A 17426-nucleotide genomic window follows, 5' to 3' on the forward strand; every position below is an offset into this window, starting at 1 on the left:
TTTCTGAGAAAGATGAAATTAAGGCTCTGATTTTGAGTGACTGAGAAGAGGGTAGCACAGGGGAACTTAGGATGAGCTCTCTGGCTGAGCTGTTCAGGGAGTGCTGGGTGCTTTGGCATTTGGGTGAGGCTGGTGGTGTTCAGGAGGTCATTAGATACTGAGATTTAGCAAATGAGCTTGACTCATGCCTTTTCTGCAAGCCCACCCTCCTGGATACCCATGCAAGCCCTTGAAGGTAGGTCAGCAGTGTAAGTATCTGTACAGTTACAGTCACTTGGTGACTTTACCTACTTCTAGAGCTGAAAGAGCCTCAGAAATGCAGAGGTTTCAGGTGACTGTGGCAAAAACAACCACTCTGAACAGCAGCAACTCCAACTGCTTGATGCAGGTGCCTTCTCAACCTGCTCTAAAATGCAATTAAGGTCTTTGCAAACCAGACTTGAAGTGTGCCTGCCTTTGGAAGACTTCGGACGTAATTGGGCAAAATTCTGCAAACACGTTTCCCCTCAGAGGAGTTGTTGCATTTCCCAGCTGGCTGTTTGCTGGCTCCACTGCCTGTGAGCAAGTTTGGGAAGGGGGAAGAAATGTGTTTCTAGGGTTGAGCTGTGCTGCACCAATGACTCACTCAACCTCTTCTATCTCTCCTTTAGGTCAGCATTACTTGCTTAGCAGGCAGGGCCAGGGAGAATACTGACAGCCAGCTTGTCCAGTATTTGGTTGGCTTTCTTTGACCTGAGTCTCTTTTTCCATTATTTTCTCTTCTCTGCAAAGACTGTCTATTTTTCTGCTTCCCATCCTGGTTGTTGGGGCTTTTTGTTTGTTTACTTTTTCAGCTTTCCCACTAAGTTATTGATTAGGGGGGATTTTTTATATGGAGTATGTGTTTGTCTTGGACCATGTAGTTTAAAGTCTTTTAATACTCATCTCTCTTTTTCTTCTGTGCTCACAAATGAAATTACTGGAGTTTAGAAATAAACCTCTGAGTACCTGTGGCCGTTTGCTAGGAAAAGTAGCACCTCAGACCATCTGGTGAATGGGAAAGAACTGTATGGGCTGCCATGTGCTGTAATTTTGTTACCTTTGAGGAAGGCAGCTGGATTGGGAATGCTTAACTTGGTTTACATCTGCAGGAAGCTAAGCACCAGGCTGTCAGCTTGACGTTTGATTTCTGTTCTTGCCCTCCATTGTGTAAAATAGTCAAACCCCTACACCCTCAAAGGATCAGTGCAGCCATGCAGGGTGTGGAATCCACTCTGGGTGAGTTTAGGGTGCCTGGATTTTCAAGTTGTACTGTGCTATTTGGTGTTGGCAGAACTTCAAAAGTGTTCTTTGGTTATGGCAATCAGTGTCTCTACAACTGCAGAAATGAGGAGGTGGGCTTTAATTCAGCTCATGTCCAGGGCACTTGCTAGAATACAAGAGCAAACTATCAGCACAGCAAAGACTGTTGTGAAAAGGCTGAAATCTGAACCTAGCTGAGAACACAAGGAAATTCTTTGGGAGATGGGGTTAAGAGAAGAGGCAGCCTGAGGTACCTCACTCAGTTACCTCTACATCCCTTTTGTGGCTAGGCAGGGAAATTCCCCAGCCCCTCAGATTGCCACTAACACAGCTCTCAGTGCATTTCTGACCAGGTTTTCAGCACCTGTTCTAAGTTATGTGTGAGGGACTTTGTGTGTGCAGCTCTGGAGGGGCTGCTTGGGAGTGGGTTCCCTGGAATCATCGTTAGCCAAACTAAATTGTGAATCAGCTGCTGAGCCAGGTGGCTTGGGGGAGCAGAAGTGGCTTGTACAAGTGCCTGCTCTTGTGGAGAAGGATGGCAGCCCATTCCTCCTTAGGATGTGGCTGCAGCAGGGACATGCCAGGTGAGAGCTGATGCCACAGCCAAGCTCAGCAGCACGTGCTGTGCCTGCTGGCTCCTGCTCCCTGTGAGCACAGCCATGCCCTGCCCTGGAGCTGGGACATACCTGCACCAGCTGATGCTCCTCAGCACAGACTGTGAAGTTTGATGTGACAAAATAGTTTATTTTTTTGATTAATAAAGATGCTTTGATTACATCAGCTTATTTCTTCTGTTTCTGGGCATCATTTCAAATGGACAATACAATTTACTTTGGTTGTGTACAGTACAAAAATTCTAAATCATGAAACCACATTTGATTTGATGTCTGATTAAAATTCCACCTAAGCCAGACTGGACAGGTGTGCCAAGGTTGCTTTCAATATGGTCTCAATTTCATGCCTATTATTGCTCTGTAACTGATAACATCTTTTCCAGGGGAGAATAAAATGTGAGACTGTCACTGAAAAAAAAAAAAAAAATAAAACCCAAGCATATTTTATGCTTGTTCTTGAGGGAGTTCATCTTGTGCATCTCTGTTTTGCTAAATATTAAGGAGTTGTATGAAATCTGTGTTTTAGCTACTTGCTGTATTTTTAAGTCTTTCTGTCTCAATTTGCCTAGAGTGAAAATGCTTGATGTCCCATGTTCTTTGAAAGATAACTTGTGGAATTAATTTCATGTCTCTTGCCTTCATTTGTGTAGATTTATTTTGCCTAAGTACACTGCTGAGAAGTGTCCCTGTATGCACTATCCTCAGAATTAAGAATTTATTGGCTTAAACTGATACCAAATAAAATCAACACCAACCCCCAAAAAAACCCACATCCTGGAATAAAACTAGGGAAGGCTTTTGGGCTTGCTGTGGCATTCATGCTTTTGTTTTAGCATGCTGTTCATAGAAAAAGAGAGCCTCACAAACTAATACAGTACTGTTTGCTTTTGTCTTCCAGTGAGGATGAAATGGAGGAAGCAAATGGAAATAACCCTATTGACATTGAAGTTGAACAAAACAAGGAGAGCAAAAAGGAGGTATAATTCTGTTTCTTACTCCTGTACAAATGAAAGTGTTTATTTACTAGCTACTTCATGACAGTATCTAATTTTCTTCAGTACTTTGTCTACTTGTCATACAAGAAAAGAATTGTCTTCAGAATTATTCTTAGATCAAGTATAGATAAAGAAGTTGTTATGGATAGAGCTGGGAAAATGTAACACTTCACCATCCCATGCTAATGTACTATGTGATTGTTTCCAGTCTCTTTTATCTTCTCTTTGTGTTATCTTAAACCACCCTCAGTGGTTTAAATCAACCTAACTGCATGGAGATGGAGTAGAAGCACATCCCCCTATGGAGATGGCTTGCTGGGGGGGGGGATCCATCCTTTTGCTCTAGGTAGACCAACAAAAGTGTGTGTATGTACAGGTTAGTCTCTAAGGTACATTCCTGATGTGTTGAAATCCCCAGCAATACTTGTCACTTCACCAGCACCAGGAGTGCAGCTGTATTGGTGAAAAGTAAAGGAGAAAGCTTTTGTGCCTAGTTAATTTTGTCTGGCAGGATGACCTTAACCTGTTGTTACATCAGCTCAAAATGTAGTACTTGTGTTTCACTTCAAGTACTTCATTTTCTGTGGGCATAGAGTTCTGGATGAAAATAGCTACACAAATACAACAGTTCTGAAAACCCAGCCTGTGATGCCCTGCAGGAGATCATATACTTCATGTGCATAACCTGCAGGTTACCTGTTGCTAAATAAAAACACCTTGTTCAGCAGCAGTGTGGGTTGTATGTATGAGTTACAGGAAGATGATTAAGGCCTTCTTTCCTTGAAGTTAGCTCCCTTTCCTGGTTTCTTCTAGCCTGATTTCTCTCCCAGTCTCTCTCTCCCAGTCATTCTATTTAATTTCTTAATTTTTTTAAGGATTATATTTAGGGAAAATCCACTAGATATATTTAAAAACATGATCCCACAGAGTCAAAAAAAGGTGCCAGAGTAATGGTTATGTCAGTCATTCTCAGTGAGATTAATTCCTCCAACAAATAATTTTGAATGGAAATTACTGAAAAATCACAACATTCCCATCTGCTCTTCACCCACGTGAGGGTGCTCTCTAGACTTTCCAGGAAAGTTTTGCTGTTGTTTCCACTGATGGAACCAGCATGTTCCTGATATCTTCCTAGGGGCAGAGTGGATGTGAAGCCATTTGTATTAATCCTTACAAGAAACTGAGTTCTCAGAAGCCTCAGCAACACTCAGACAGGAAGAGTTCTCACTTGGCTAAGTTCCAGCCATGTACTTGCAGCTCTATAGTGTTTTGTAAATAATACTATTGCCTCATTTCCCATTATTTTAATGAATTTACAGTTAAGATTTTTCTGTAAGCTCTTCAAAAGCTTTCATCTGTAAAAGAACTCTCTTCAACCCCCTTTATTATTTCTTCCTTCTCAACCAATGCTGACATGTCTTGAACTTGCTGCAACAGAGGGAAAGATAGTTCTTCACCAACTTGGCTGCATCTCTTGTAAGGCCAAAACAGATCTGATGTCTGGTTTGGGACAGTTACCATCAAGACATTTTTGCAGAAAATGTTAGTGTGGGAGGAGGCTTTGTGCTCTCCTTGTCACACTGGTAGAGGCCATGGCACTCAAACCAATCTGAAACTCATGCAGTGTGTTCAGTCTGGCTGTGCATGCCATGGCAGCCTTGTGGGGACTCTTCAGGACAGGGATTGTGCTGGAGGACAAAATGGGACTGACAGCCTTCATAGCCTGTTCAGAGTTCAGCTGTGCTTGTTCAGTCTGGAGAGGAGGAGTCTCAGGGGAGACCTCTAGCACTCCTGCAGCTGCCTGAAAGGAGGTTATAGCAAGGTGGAGGTTGGTCTCTTCTCCCAGACATCCAGGGACACAATGAGAGAAAATGTCCTTGGGGGGGTTCAGGTTGGACATTAGGAAGAATTTTTTCACTGAAAGGGTGGTCAAGCACTGGAATGGGCTGCCTGGGAACATAGCAGAGTCACCATCCCTGGACGTGGTCAAGAAATGACTGGACATGGCAGTTAGTGCTGTGGTTTGGTTGACAAGTGTTCAGTCAAAGGTTGGACCCCATGATCTTGGAGGTCTTCTCCAACCTTAATGATTCAGTGATTCTGATCTTACAATACCTGAACTTAGGGCTTATTGAAATGCCTTGAGAGACAGAGCAGGTAACCAGGAGGGGATAGGTTTGTCCTTGGTCATTAGGTTTCTTTAATGATGTGGTCAGACATGCAGGGGCTATGATGTGCCAGCAGCCCAGGACTCTTACTGTAAGGAACCTCCCTGTCCCAGATCTGCAGGGATGGTTTTTTCAGCTCTGAGACCTGTTGGTTGCTCTCTGACTTACCCAGTAATACTGGGATTTCTCAGAGTATCTGAAATCTTTCATCTGTTTCCTCTTTTGAGGATCATTGGAAGAAGATACTTCTTTTTTTTTTTCTTTTTAATTGTTACTGCAACTGTTTGGATTTCCTTGCATAGTGACTCTGTAATACTGAGGTTATGACCCAGACCTGCTTCCTTTGTATCTTCCTTGTTCCTGGAAGTGCCTCCTACTTCATGCTCTGTTTTTATGTAGCTTGAGATAGCTTTATCTTCTTTTTACACTGTGAAATCTGAGGAAGGGAACATTGTATTAAGGAGTTTGTAAGACTGAAGTGCACTGGATAGCAGTGGCAATATCTAAATAAACAGGAGCACTGCTAAATCCTTTTAAATCCCTGCATTTTAATTCTCCCTGGTTTTCAAAAATTGGTTTAATTCTCGAGAGAAATGTGTGTGGCCAGGAAAGAAGAGTTTCCAGGACAGACTAGATGTTCCAATTTTCGCTGGGGCCTAGAGGCATTTGGAGCTGTCAGAAATTGTTCTGCTGGAGCTCTGGTTCTTGTCTGCATTACAAAAGAGCTTTGCATTTTTTGAACTGTGTAAAACAGTAATTTGAAACTGCTTTCATTTTCTTTAATGTTGAAGCTTCTGGGATGTTTGCACTGCAGGCATTGCCTATTGGTCAGCAGACAGGCTGAACCTGCAGTGAGGCATTGCTGTGTAGTCCTGGGAAGCAGTGTATGTAGATGAAATATGAGTGGATCTGAAATGTCTATCCATGCTGAATAATTTACCTGGCTCAGTTATCAAAGTGCTCCCTTCTGAAGCACAGAGCAGAGCTTACTTCACTTGCTCATAGCTTAGCCAGTCTGGTTTCTCCTGCTCACCACCTGCTTTCCTGTCTGCAAAGAGACATAGGGCTATCCCTCCTGCAATGGCCAGAGTTACCTCTTGCCTCTGGGCTTGCCCTAGGCATTAGATCTCATGGAATACTCTGCACCAATGGATGGAAGAAAAATGTTGAGAGCAGGCAACTGTCCACAACTGTCCACATCCAACTGCTGCTGCTGTGGGGCTCTGGCTGCTGTGCCCTGAGGAGGGTGAAAGCTTTTATCCATGGCAGCTGTGCTGGAGTCCTTTGGGAGCAGAACCTCATACTTACTTGGGGTTTGGTGCTCAGCTTCATGTGGTTTCAAATGCAGGCATTCAATGCTAATGGGCAAATGCCACAAACTGTGCAGAAACTGCATGTAGCTGCAAATTAGGAGGAGAACAATAGCACCAAGTGAAGCCAATGTGTTTAAAGCTTGCAGTGATCAAGCAGAGGATTGACATGTACTGCCTCCCCTCTGCTTTTTCTCTCCTTGCCACCCTTCTGTTCTGTGTTCTTGGCCAGGCTCCAGTCACTGGGTAAAAAATCTTAGGTATGAGTTGATTGTTGAGTATAACTTCTGGAAGAAGTGGTTTTGCTATCTTAGAATCAGCTTTGCTGTTGAAGGATCTGTAGTAAGTATCCTGGCTAATCTACTTGTCTTTGCTTTAGACATAAAGGATAAAAATAGGAAGTGCTTTGTGAAATACTCCTTTTTCAAAAAAGACTTAAAATTTATTTTGGGTAAAACTGCACTATTTTGATGGAACAGTTGATATTCAAGTGCTATACAAGAAAACCTGGCTTCCAAGAAATGGTGTAACAATCTAAGAATTACCCTGTTGTCACCTCACTCCTTTATCCTTTGCCTTTAAATACGTTTGATTTATTCCTTCCTGTGTCTGTCAGGTAGTAAAACAACTCTCAGTAAACCGTTTCAGTTATGTCCTTTCTGTTTCCACACTTCACTTTGTTTCCTTCTGGTGGTGTGTCCAGATCTGATGATGAAAACAAGAAAGGTTTTGGAGGTTTGAAAATAACCAGAACATTTAATAAATGCAAAATTGGGCATCAGTCTCCCAAAATGAGAATGGGCAGAGAAGGCAACCACAGTATCTCTGTAAACACTGAAAGCTGCTAAAGGAAAGGAGAAATTTGTATAAGACAGTTTGTATGACATGCCACTTAAAGCAAAAATGTCCTCCTGTCTGCATGCTGGCATTGTTGTTCTCCAGCCTTTGATGTGGCTAAAAATCAGAGTCACAGAATGGTTTGAGCTGGAAGGGATCTCTAAAGATACTTAGTTTTGTAAAATGACTGACTGCTGTTTGCCAGGTGCCACCTGCTGAAACTGTCCCTCAGGTGAAGAAGGAGAAGCACAGTACACAGGCCAAGAACAGAGCAAAGAGGAAACCTCCCAAAGGAATGTTCCTTTCCCAGGAAGATGTGGAAGCTGTTTCTGCCAATGCCACAGCTGCTACCACTGTACTCAGACAACTGGACATGGAGTTGGTCTCAATCAAGCGGCAGGTACGAACGGGATCGCACAGGAGTCACTGCTGCGTTTGCTGGCACTGCCTGGTGCAGACTGCAAAGCTGGCAGGAATTTGGAGCTTGGCAGTGATGATGCACAATGCTACATGCCTTCGTTGACAGGCTGCTGTCCTTGTGCTTTGGATGCAGCTCTGGGTTTTACATCTCTTAGGTTTTAGTTCTGTGGGCAAGCCTACTTTTGACCTGAAGTAAAACAAGGAAAAGTTCATAGCAGGGACTTGAAGGAACATTTGTTGGCACCTAGCTTTTCTTGCAGTTCAGAATTCTGTCTACAGTTTTAACTATAACTTTCCTCAGGTGACATTGGTTTCAGCAGTATGCAATTTCCATCTGCAGCAGCTCTTTCCTTTGCCTTTTCACGTGGTACTTTCAGAAGTTGCAGATATGTTTGGCTTAGTCTTTTCTAGACAGGTATCATACAGACTCCCTATGTACCTTTTGCTTCCCTGATGGATCTGCCTTTTAAACAAATGTTTTTCAAATATCTGTGAGTAAATACAGGTTTGCTACATGAGTTGGTTGCCTAGATCTGAGCATTTTGCTGTTTCTAAAGCAGAGATCTGTCTCAAGCTCTTTAATAAAAGTTAATAGAATTGGTATTTTGGCCTGAAGCCTTTTTTCTGGCACTCCGGGAGAAGCTGAACTCTTTAGTGGTCTTTGATTCATTACTTGCTGCAGATGGGTTTGGTCTTCTTATGCTGGGCTATATACAGACCTGGACGTTGGGGCAGTTCTTGCTCCAAATAACTTGTAGACAGCAGAGAATAAATTAAATGGGATCTCCTGATTTGCCAGCTGCTTCTGCTCTACATTATTCCAATACAGCAAACATTCTTTTTGGAAAAGGCAGGCTGTGAGAAAAACTGGAAGGCTGAACTTGTGAGGTTCCTGCCAAGGCTGCTGGTAAAGGGCTTGTCCAAAGATTTTTTTTCAATCCTTCTTAAAGGGATGAAACTTTCTTTTCAGATTCAGAATATCAAACAGACAAACAGCGCGCTCAAAGAAAAGCTTGAAGGTGGTATAGAACAATACAGACTTCCAGAGGTGAGATAATTTTCTGACCTTTGTTAATTGTGAAGATAAATGCTAATGATATACTTTGACTAACAGTGAATTCCTTGTTGCACTTTTGAGAGGTTTTTATGAGCTCAGATACAAGTGAAAGTATATAAATGAAGTTACCTAATTTTTGTTGCTGTTGTTGTCTAGGTCGTCCAGAAATTTAACGCACGTTGGACCACAGATGAGCAGCTTCTTGCTGTACAAGGTATGGCACTACGAGTTTATTTGTACTTCAGTTGTTGATAGTCAAAACCCTGGTGCATTTCAGAGCTGAGTTTCTCTTCAGAAGGTAAGGAAGGAGGACTTGGACACTGCCATATACTAATGCCCAAAGAATGTATTTGAACAGGGAAACAATATTCCCCCTTCGCCTCCCTGGGCAACATAAATGGCATCATGTGGATGTTGGCAAATAGTGTCTGCTTGTCCAAGCTTTCAGAAAGTGAAACTCAGCTGGAGTCACTGGTGTCATCTTTGTCTGTGTAACTTCTCAAGCAGTACAGGCAGATTTAAACAGGCCTTGTACATTTGACTCTACCCATCTTTTACTACACCTCTATTCTCTTCTCCAGGACTGGTTTTAACTGTGTCTCTTTCCCAGTTTAGACTTTTTTTTTTCATTCTGCATTAATTTGAAGAACGTGTGAAATCTTGACAGAAGTTCAGTTTTGGATCTTTATGTGGTGACTTGAGTCTGATTTGTGGTCTTTATGGAAATAACACACAGTTTTTGTTTTTGTTGCTTTTAGCAATCAGGAAATACGGCCGAGACTTTCAGGCAATCTCTGATGTGATTGGAAACAAATCTGTGGTGCAAGTGAAAAACTTTTTTGTAAATTATCGGCGTCGTTTCAACATAGATGAAGTCCTACAGGAGTGGGAGGCAGAGCATGGCAAAGAGGAGACAAATGGAACCAATAGCCAGAAGCCTGTAAAATCTCCTGATAATTCCACTAAAATGTCTGAAGAGGAAGATGAGGTAAATTCAATTTAAAAGTCCCATCAAATTCCCAATCTGAGCTCAGTTCAGATAAATGTGTGTGTGTATTTATATATATAGTCTTTGCAAAAGCCATTTTTGTCAATCTTCAATCAGTGCATATTTCACTTCATCTGGGTATACAATTCCAGTACTGATTTGAGGAATTGGGAGATCCAGGCTTGTATGAAAATGGAAGAACATTAAATTTGCAGCCCTCTGACAGTATGTGTATCTCATCAGAACATAGATGTTTTAATACCTCTTTCTGCTGAAACCCCATGCATCTTTATCTTGGATTTTTTCCCTGCACTCAGTTCTCCCAGCTCTTCTAGGTTTGGCTTTGTGAGACCATAGAGTCTTCTGAGCCAAAGCTTACTCTTTCAATTTTGGTGAGTGGTTTCACTCGAGTGAAGGGAAGAAAGCTATAAGCAACATGAGTGCATGGAACTTCACTCTGGAGTTACCTAAAGGCAAAGTTCCTAAAGTTTACAGCTGTTTCTGTAGAGGCAAATTTTAGGAACAGCCTCTTCTTGATGGAGGTTCAGAGTTAACATTTTTCCAAAGGTCATGTAGGTTTGAAATTAACAAAGAGGCTGTAGGATGTTTAAGTATGGAAGTTAGTTACAAAAATTTAGTATTAACAATAAAGATTAATACTTAGTCTTGTAGAAGAGAATCATAGTAGAGGTTTGTGTGTTAAAAAGTCTGATCAAGGACTCCCTTTTGCCCAATTTAAAAGACAACTTGGTGAAAAAGCTGTGCATTGTAAATTCAAGCACAGTCAACAGCATAAGGCAAATTTTGGTTGAGCACTGAGTAAAGACTTCTCATTGTGCTGTATATTTTTGTTGCTCTGATTAGGGCTGGATCACTTGGACATTCATTGTCCTTCAGACATTCACAAAGCAGAACTTCACTGCTTCACAAAATCTAACAACATGCAATTCAAAGTTGCTTATATTTGGGAACTAAGTCCAAAGGTATGACAGATGGACAAAACCAAACTCAGAGCACTTGCCTTCACTGGTGTGTGTGAGTGAAATTGTCCCATTCTTCCAGAATTGAGAGATGGAGCAAAGCAGCATAGGTGCTAGCCCATAGCCACCAATTTGAAAGATATGTGGCTCCTGTCACTGTCTTTTCCTGTGTCCTGTAGAATTATATGCTGGTAATGCAGAGCTTTTATTCTCTGAGCCCTCTGAGATTCTTCCTAGCTTCAAATAAACCCTTCCTTCTGAAAGCTGAGGTCACAAAAGGGGAATCTCACTTGACATAGGGAAGCAATGGCTTCAGCAGGAGCTGGAGTGGGCTGATGTGGCTGGGTGGGTGGATACTGGAGCAGTGAGGATCCCAAATGAGTTGGGAGAGTGGAGGTATGACAGCATGGTCTGGTAAAATTACTACTAGAGCAGCAGTTGTGATCCTCAGATAAATGATGGAAGGTGCCCACTCAGGAGCAGACCAAGTGCTCAGTGGAGGGAACCAGACCAAAAGAGGCTGTGAATGTGCTCCTGCCTTCAGAGGTGGCATAAGCAAAGTGCAGACTGGGTGTCTGTCTCAGTGGTTCTGGGGCCAAGGTGAAACAGCACTGGGGTTGTGACACAAGTGACCTGCATGGGCTGGGAGAGGGTTCCTGGTCCCTCCTTGTGCAGTGCTGCATGGCTGGTGCCTGCTCTTGAGGGCACTGGGACAGGCAGTGTCAGGTCAAGTCAGGTGGACTCAGCAGTAGCCAGAGGGCTTTGCTGGCCTAACACTGAAATCCCTTGGGTGCTTTCTTCCTTGGCATGCCTTGGCTGTCTGGCCACCAGCCTCCTGAAAGGTTCATCAGGCTTCTAAGGGCTTTGGGCTCTGGGAACTATGGCCATAGCAAGTGGCCAAAGTTCCTTTTATTTGAAGGGGCGAGGTGAGGCTGCTGGTTATAAAGCAGCATCAAGTCTAGTCTTAATTCATATGTGTTTAGATTTCCAACAAATCCCAGTGTGCCTCAGAACAGGGAGAGCTGTTGGAATTCCTCCCACGTGGCAGGATTGTATGTTTTGTCACTGTCAGTACCATAGATTTGGGCTGAAATTTGGAGATGCTAGAAAGCCTATGTGTATTCATTTTAAATTAAATGTCTGCTTTTTCTCTCCCCTCCAGGCTACTTCTGTTCTTGATGTCAGATATGCATCTGCTTCGTGAGAAGGTGCTGTAGCCTAGAACAATTTGTGTTGACTACTGTGTTATCCAGGATATCAGGTATTAGCAAACCTCAGACAGCCATCTGCATCATATCTGTGGACAAGCAGCTATTACCAAAAAAAGGCAAACGCTTCCAGTCCTGTGCTACATCTGCCTTAATCTCCCCTCATTCCTCCATACTGCCTCCACTTTCTTTCAAAAGCACCCAGGTAGCTCAGCTCTCCATTTCACCAACGTCATGCTTAAGCATGGGGACTTCTAGAACCAGTAACACCTGTCTATAAATTTTGACCAACCTGAAAAACAAGGAGCTCCTTAGCAGCCCCACAGTAACTCTACACATTAGGAGTTCTTATAACACTTGGTCCTTAGGGTATAAGTATGTATTGCTGCATGGCCTCGTGGTCTCCGCTTCCTGTGTATTCTTACGATGACACTATGATTAGTGAGCTTTCTATAAAGGAGGGGCCTGTGCACACACCAGCTGTGGCAGGTTTGTTCTGCAGTGGCAGGACATGTTAGCAAGCAATCATGAATAATGCAAAGTGATAGGAAATGTTATTTCTAAGGTTTGGTCAGTCCAAGGTTGTAGATGTAACTCATTACACTTCTGGTTTGTGCAATTTTTTCCACTGTATTTGTGTGTTCTTGCTTCATAGAAAGCTCCCTAATTGAGCATTTTATTCCTGTATATTTTAATGGCTTTTATTTAGTGCAAAAGGGAATACTTAACCTGAAACTGTTTGATACGCTATTTAACCCCTGGCATTCAGCATTTGCATTGTAACTTGTTAAGTGAGTGCTACACAACTTTCTTTTTCCTGATCCTCTGTGGGATTAAGTCAAAACAACTTTCTCTGGTGCCTCTCCTTTTGGGGAATATGTGCCTTTTTGCATTTGGCTACCATAGATCACTTTCTGTCCCAGTGTCTCATTCCTCTTCAGAGCGCTGTTTGCCAAAGACATCAAACTGCTTCTCCCACTGGAAGTTTGGATGAGGGTTGGAGCACAAGAATTCAACCTTCAGGAGTTTTTGGTTTCTTGCAAGTGTAATGGAGAAGAACCGGGTTAATTTTCATTGGCCATTTTAACCCTTCTGAAGCACACATCGCTTTCATGTTCTGAACCAAAATATGCAATTTAAAATCTAAGAGGTGCTTTTCCAAATACTTGGTGCATGCAGCTTTCAAATCCCAGCCCTCTGCTCGGATGGCCCGTGCTGTGGCCTGTCTAGCTGGCTTGAACTGGAGCTGTTCTTGCAAGTCCCATGGGAGGACTTTGCACCTTGAACAAGGTGGTTGCTGACTGCCGAGCAGACAGTGTCCAGGGAAGCTAGAAGCAGCAGTATTACTTCTTGTCCAGTGGAAAGCTGCAAAATAACACTAGTCACAAAGCATTTAAAAATGGTTAATTTAATGATGTTGGAAGAAACCACCAGGTGTCTTTGCAGGTGGAAAAAAGGACCTTCCTTGCCTCTCTTCCTCTACAGAGGATTGAAGCCAAGATGGCACACAGTGATGTACAGCACCATTCTTACACAACTTGAAATGAGCTAGCCTGTGGCCTGGCCTGCAGCTGAGGCTGATGGAGCTCAGGGCCAGGCCCTGGACTTGGTGCTGAGGTTTGGCTGCTGGGCTGTGCTGTGTGCTGTGATGGCTCTGCTCTCTGTACCCAAGCGGGGCAGGCTAATGCCAGCTGGGCAACAGAGCTGGCTCTGGCACCTCCTGTAGTGTGGTCACAGCCCCAGGAAAGGCAGGGGAGGTTGCCTGTTGTAGCACTGAGGTTGGTCTTAGCCTTGGAGGAAAGTTCCATGTCAGAAACTGGGCAGCAACACACAGGCACAGCGCAGGTAGGGATTTCCTGGGGCAGGTTAGAGTGTGGAGCCCCAAAAGGGCCCTTTGAGCCACTTGGCAGCTGTTTCTGAGCAGTTCCATTCTAGTAGCTCCAGAGAGATCCTCTGAGGTGGTGGGAGGATGGAAGGGAGCTATTCCCCATCCTCTGTATTGCCTAGCTGCTGCTGTGAACTGGCAGCTCTGGTGGCTCAAATGTTCCTTCAGACCTGTGCCAGTTGGAGCTGGGAGTCTCCTGTGGGAAGGAATGCTAGGAGTTAGCCAGTGTGAATTAGGAATAAAGACCGGGCAAATAGCACTGTGAATCCAGTTACAGTTGTGGTGTAAAGCAATGCTGCTCTTTAGAAACACTCTAGTATTAAATATTAAAGCTCCTGCTGGTACCAATGCGTGGAGACAGGTCCTCACCAGTGTGGGAGCTTGCATCCCAGCTGGGGGAGCTCATCAGAACAGGCTTCTGCTGGAGACTTAGGTACCTGTGAGGACTTCTCATTGGTTTATGCCCTCAAATCTGTCCATCTTATCAGAAAAGTTGTGTTTTGGCTTCATCCCCATGGGGTAGGGGGAAACGTGTATCATTTGTGATATTAGGAAGAAAAAAGTTGTTTAATTATTTTTCAGTTTACTGCTATCTTATTGTAGTTGATACATGCAATATAATAGCACTGTATTTTAAACGTTTAGTTTTTTACATTCTCTTGAACTATGTTTTTAAACGCGATAAAATCATTTTAGCTTTTGAAATGGTTTGACCTTGTTTAGGTGAAGACCCTCTTTTTCTTTTGTTAAATGGGTCAAGCATTAGATACATCAACTGGTTGCATTCTGACTAGAAGGGTCCACAAAGATAACTGCATAAAATAAGAATATTCACTTAAATTTTGTTTCTTAAACTATCGATGTGAATGTCATAATTATATATATTTTGTGGAAAATGGGAAATTATTTCTCCTAAGTATAAGTTATTGTGCAAAATATGGTATCGTTAAAGAAAATGATAGTTTAAGTTTTAGTTTTAGAAATCTTAAAGATATAAAAAGTGTATTGCATATGCATAAACAAATTTCATTTGTTCTATTTAATTTTTATGTAGTTGTGTAAAGTGCTAGGTAACTTCTTTTTTCACTTATCCATTAAAACAACCTTGTTACTTGAATATTCGTGTTTAACTGGTTTGAAACAGTGATCAATTTTTGTAATATAATCTTATAACCAAGGGAAAAAAATACATGCCTCAGTTGTGCTTAACAGTAAAGCAACAATGTACAATCAGATGCTTAAGACCGTAGTAGCCATACCTGGTAGTGCAACCACAATGGTTGTGTCTCAATATATTTAATACCTATGGGGATAATGGTTTCTTAATATATTTTTACAAGTTTGCAACCAGGAAGACCCCATAAATATCCACTAGAACACTTTTTTAATAGTTAAAATAAGAGTGAAACTCTTACTCTCTTAAAGCAATGTCCTGACAAACATTTTTCTTTCCTGTACAAATACATCAGAAACATTATGTATTAAAATATGCTCATTGTCACTTTAAATTTCAGTTTTTATTCTATGAATTCGCTAATATGCTGTTGGTATTCTTGCACACCAAATATGAGCCAAACAGTGCATTACACTAACTTGATCACTGGATTTGTGAACATAAATCTCCAAGTCAATGAAATGCAAAAATACCATAGGAGATTTTTTTTGATAATGCGTTTATTTTTCAAATTGGTATGAATTTGTACATAGCCCATTCAGCGATGAGTGGGCTGATATTTTACAAAGAAAAAAAAGGAGAAAAAATATTTTATTAGCTCCAGCTTGTCTTCAGTAAGTCAAAATCTAGTGATCTTGTGCAATGCCCCTAAAGCAAATACTTTCTGCCACTCCCTGGATTAATGCAGCTTTTCCTGTTGATAGTAAAGCACAATTGCAGTGAAAGTTACAGTTCAGAAGATGGAAGGTCAGTATAGTCTATGCATGTTGTATAATAATGAGTGTTTACATTCATATTCTCCTAAAATAAAATTTATACTGGAGTGTATAGTATTCCATTATGTAGATTTTATCAATTTTGTTAACTGCTTATAGATTGCTTAAAAGAAGTTTTTTCAAGATTTTAAAAGATGTATAAGGTTAAGTTTGCAAATATAATGGAAATGCTGTATAGCTTTTGAAGTGATGAAATACTCGTTGGGATTTTAAAGAAAGTATGTTGTAATAATGCTGTTGTAAGTAATATTTTAAATGTCTTTTTTGCCTGTTTTCTATTATTCAGCACACTTACTGTGATGAATGTTCATAGCATTATAAAATTGCTTAGCCACTGAAAAGTAACATTTGGTTTTGGATTATTTTACTGTATGAGGAATTATAGTGGGGTAAATTCCTTTGTGAAATTCTACATAATTCATTTTTCTATGATTTCCAATGTTGGCTGACATCAAATAAAATTTTTTCAAGCCATTGATGTAATAAAATATGTAGTAAAATGTTATTGATGTAAAATGTGGTTCTGATGTGTAACTGCCCCCCTACCTTTCAGATTTTGGTCAGGACATACAAAAGGAGTTTCCTCCTTCCTGACAGTGTCATACCTTAGATAAGGAGAACCTGAAGAATAAACTGCTGCCTCTTAGCTTCATGGTTGTACAAGTTAACAAGATTGTCATCTTTCCCATGAAATAAACACATTTAAATACATAGGAAAAGGCAACACTTGCCCTCAAAGCTCAGCAGTGTGCAATGTTGCTATTGAAGATGCTCAGAAGGGTAGGAAATTTTGCACCTTGGAATTTTCACAAGATCATGTGTTTTGACTTGACATGCTGGAGTGCTGCTGAGCACTAAACACAGAAGCACAGAGAGGATTTTGTGGGGCTGTTTGGGGAAAGTGCTTTGAGCAGTTTTCCCAGCAGTGCTCTGGGAGCCCAGGGTTGGCACAGGACAGGAGACAAGAAGTTTTGTGCTTTGCTCATGTGTGTTACAGGCAGCAGAACTCCTGCAGCAGGACACTGGTGGTTTCCAGCTCTGCAGCCTATGGAGGGCAGGAATTAGTCATGCGTTTCTATATTGTCAAGCAAAGTGGTAGGGATGGAGACTGATTTGGGGTTTTGGAAGCACAAGCAGCATTTCTGAGAGCTGAGGGTGTTTCCTTACTGGAAAGCATTCCTTATAATTTTCCTGCTGGTAGAGAATACGGTACCAATATTGTAAGGTAGCAATCTGCTTTCTTAGGGGAGTTATTTGACTCCAAGCACTTAAATCTTCAATACAAACCAGCCTTTCTTGCCCATGTGCCCCACACCCCCAAAGTAAAATAAAGAGAAACAAATAAAAAGGAAGGACCTTCCTTTCAATCAGGGAGCATAAAAAGGTGAGGAAACAGGGACATCTCCTGCCTGTAAACGTAGTGGAGAAGCAAAGGTAAAGTAGGGATAATGCCACTGGTTTTGGGAGCACAGGTGATGTACCTGTGCCTGGTAATGGTATGTGTTTGTAAATGGGAATGCAGTGTTGAATTAATGCTGTATTATAGCCTGTCCTACATAAACAAATTGGAATCTGAACAGGGTGTCACTGAGCACTTCTCCCTTAGAGTAGGAGCTGCTTTGCAGGATGTGGTACAAGCTGGAGTTCAGGCTGAAAGGGAAGATCCCACTCTTCCCTGCTCAGTGTGCTGAGATCTAACAGTATAAACCTGGATTTAATTTCATAAACCATCT

General features: G+C 41.9%; 1 protein-coding gene across 2 annotated transcripts in view; it reads left to right on the forward strand.

Moving 5' to 3' along the window:
- RCOR1 (REST corepressor 1) overlaps window positions 1–16198 on the forward strand; it is an 82433-nt gene extending 66235 nt beyond the window's left edge. For both annotated transcript variants that reach the window (XM_077180721.1, XM_054634759.2), the window contains 6 exons: window positions 2794–2872; window positions 7411–7605; window positions 8596–8673; window positions 8839–8896; window positions 9441–9670; window positions 11813–16198. In XM_077180721.1, coding sequence (XP_077036836.1) covers window positions 2794–2872; window positions 7411–7605; window positions 8596–8673; window positions 8839–8896; window positions 9441–9670; window positions 11813–11854 — 682 coding nt within the window. In that variant the 3' untranslated portion in view covers window positions 11855–16198. The remainder of the gene's footprint in view (window positions 1–2793; window positions 2873–7410; window positions 7606–8595; window positions 8674–8838; window positions 8897–9440; window positions 9671–11812) is intronic.
- Window positions 16199–17426: the final 1228 nt, after the last annotated feature.

The sequence above is a fragment of the Agelaius phoeniceus genome, chromosome 6, assembly GCF_051311805.1.
Source record: "Agelaius phoeniceus isolate bAgePho1 chromosome 6, bAgePho1.hap1, whole genome shotgun sequence".
Classification (NCBI taxonomy): domain Eukaryota; kingdom Metazoa; phylum Chordata; class Aves; order Passeriformes; family Icteridae; genus Agelaius; species Agelaius phoeniceus.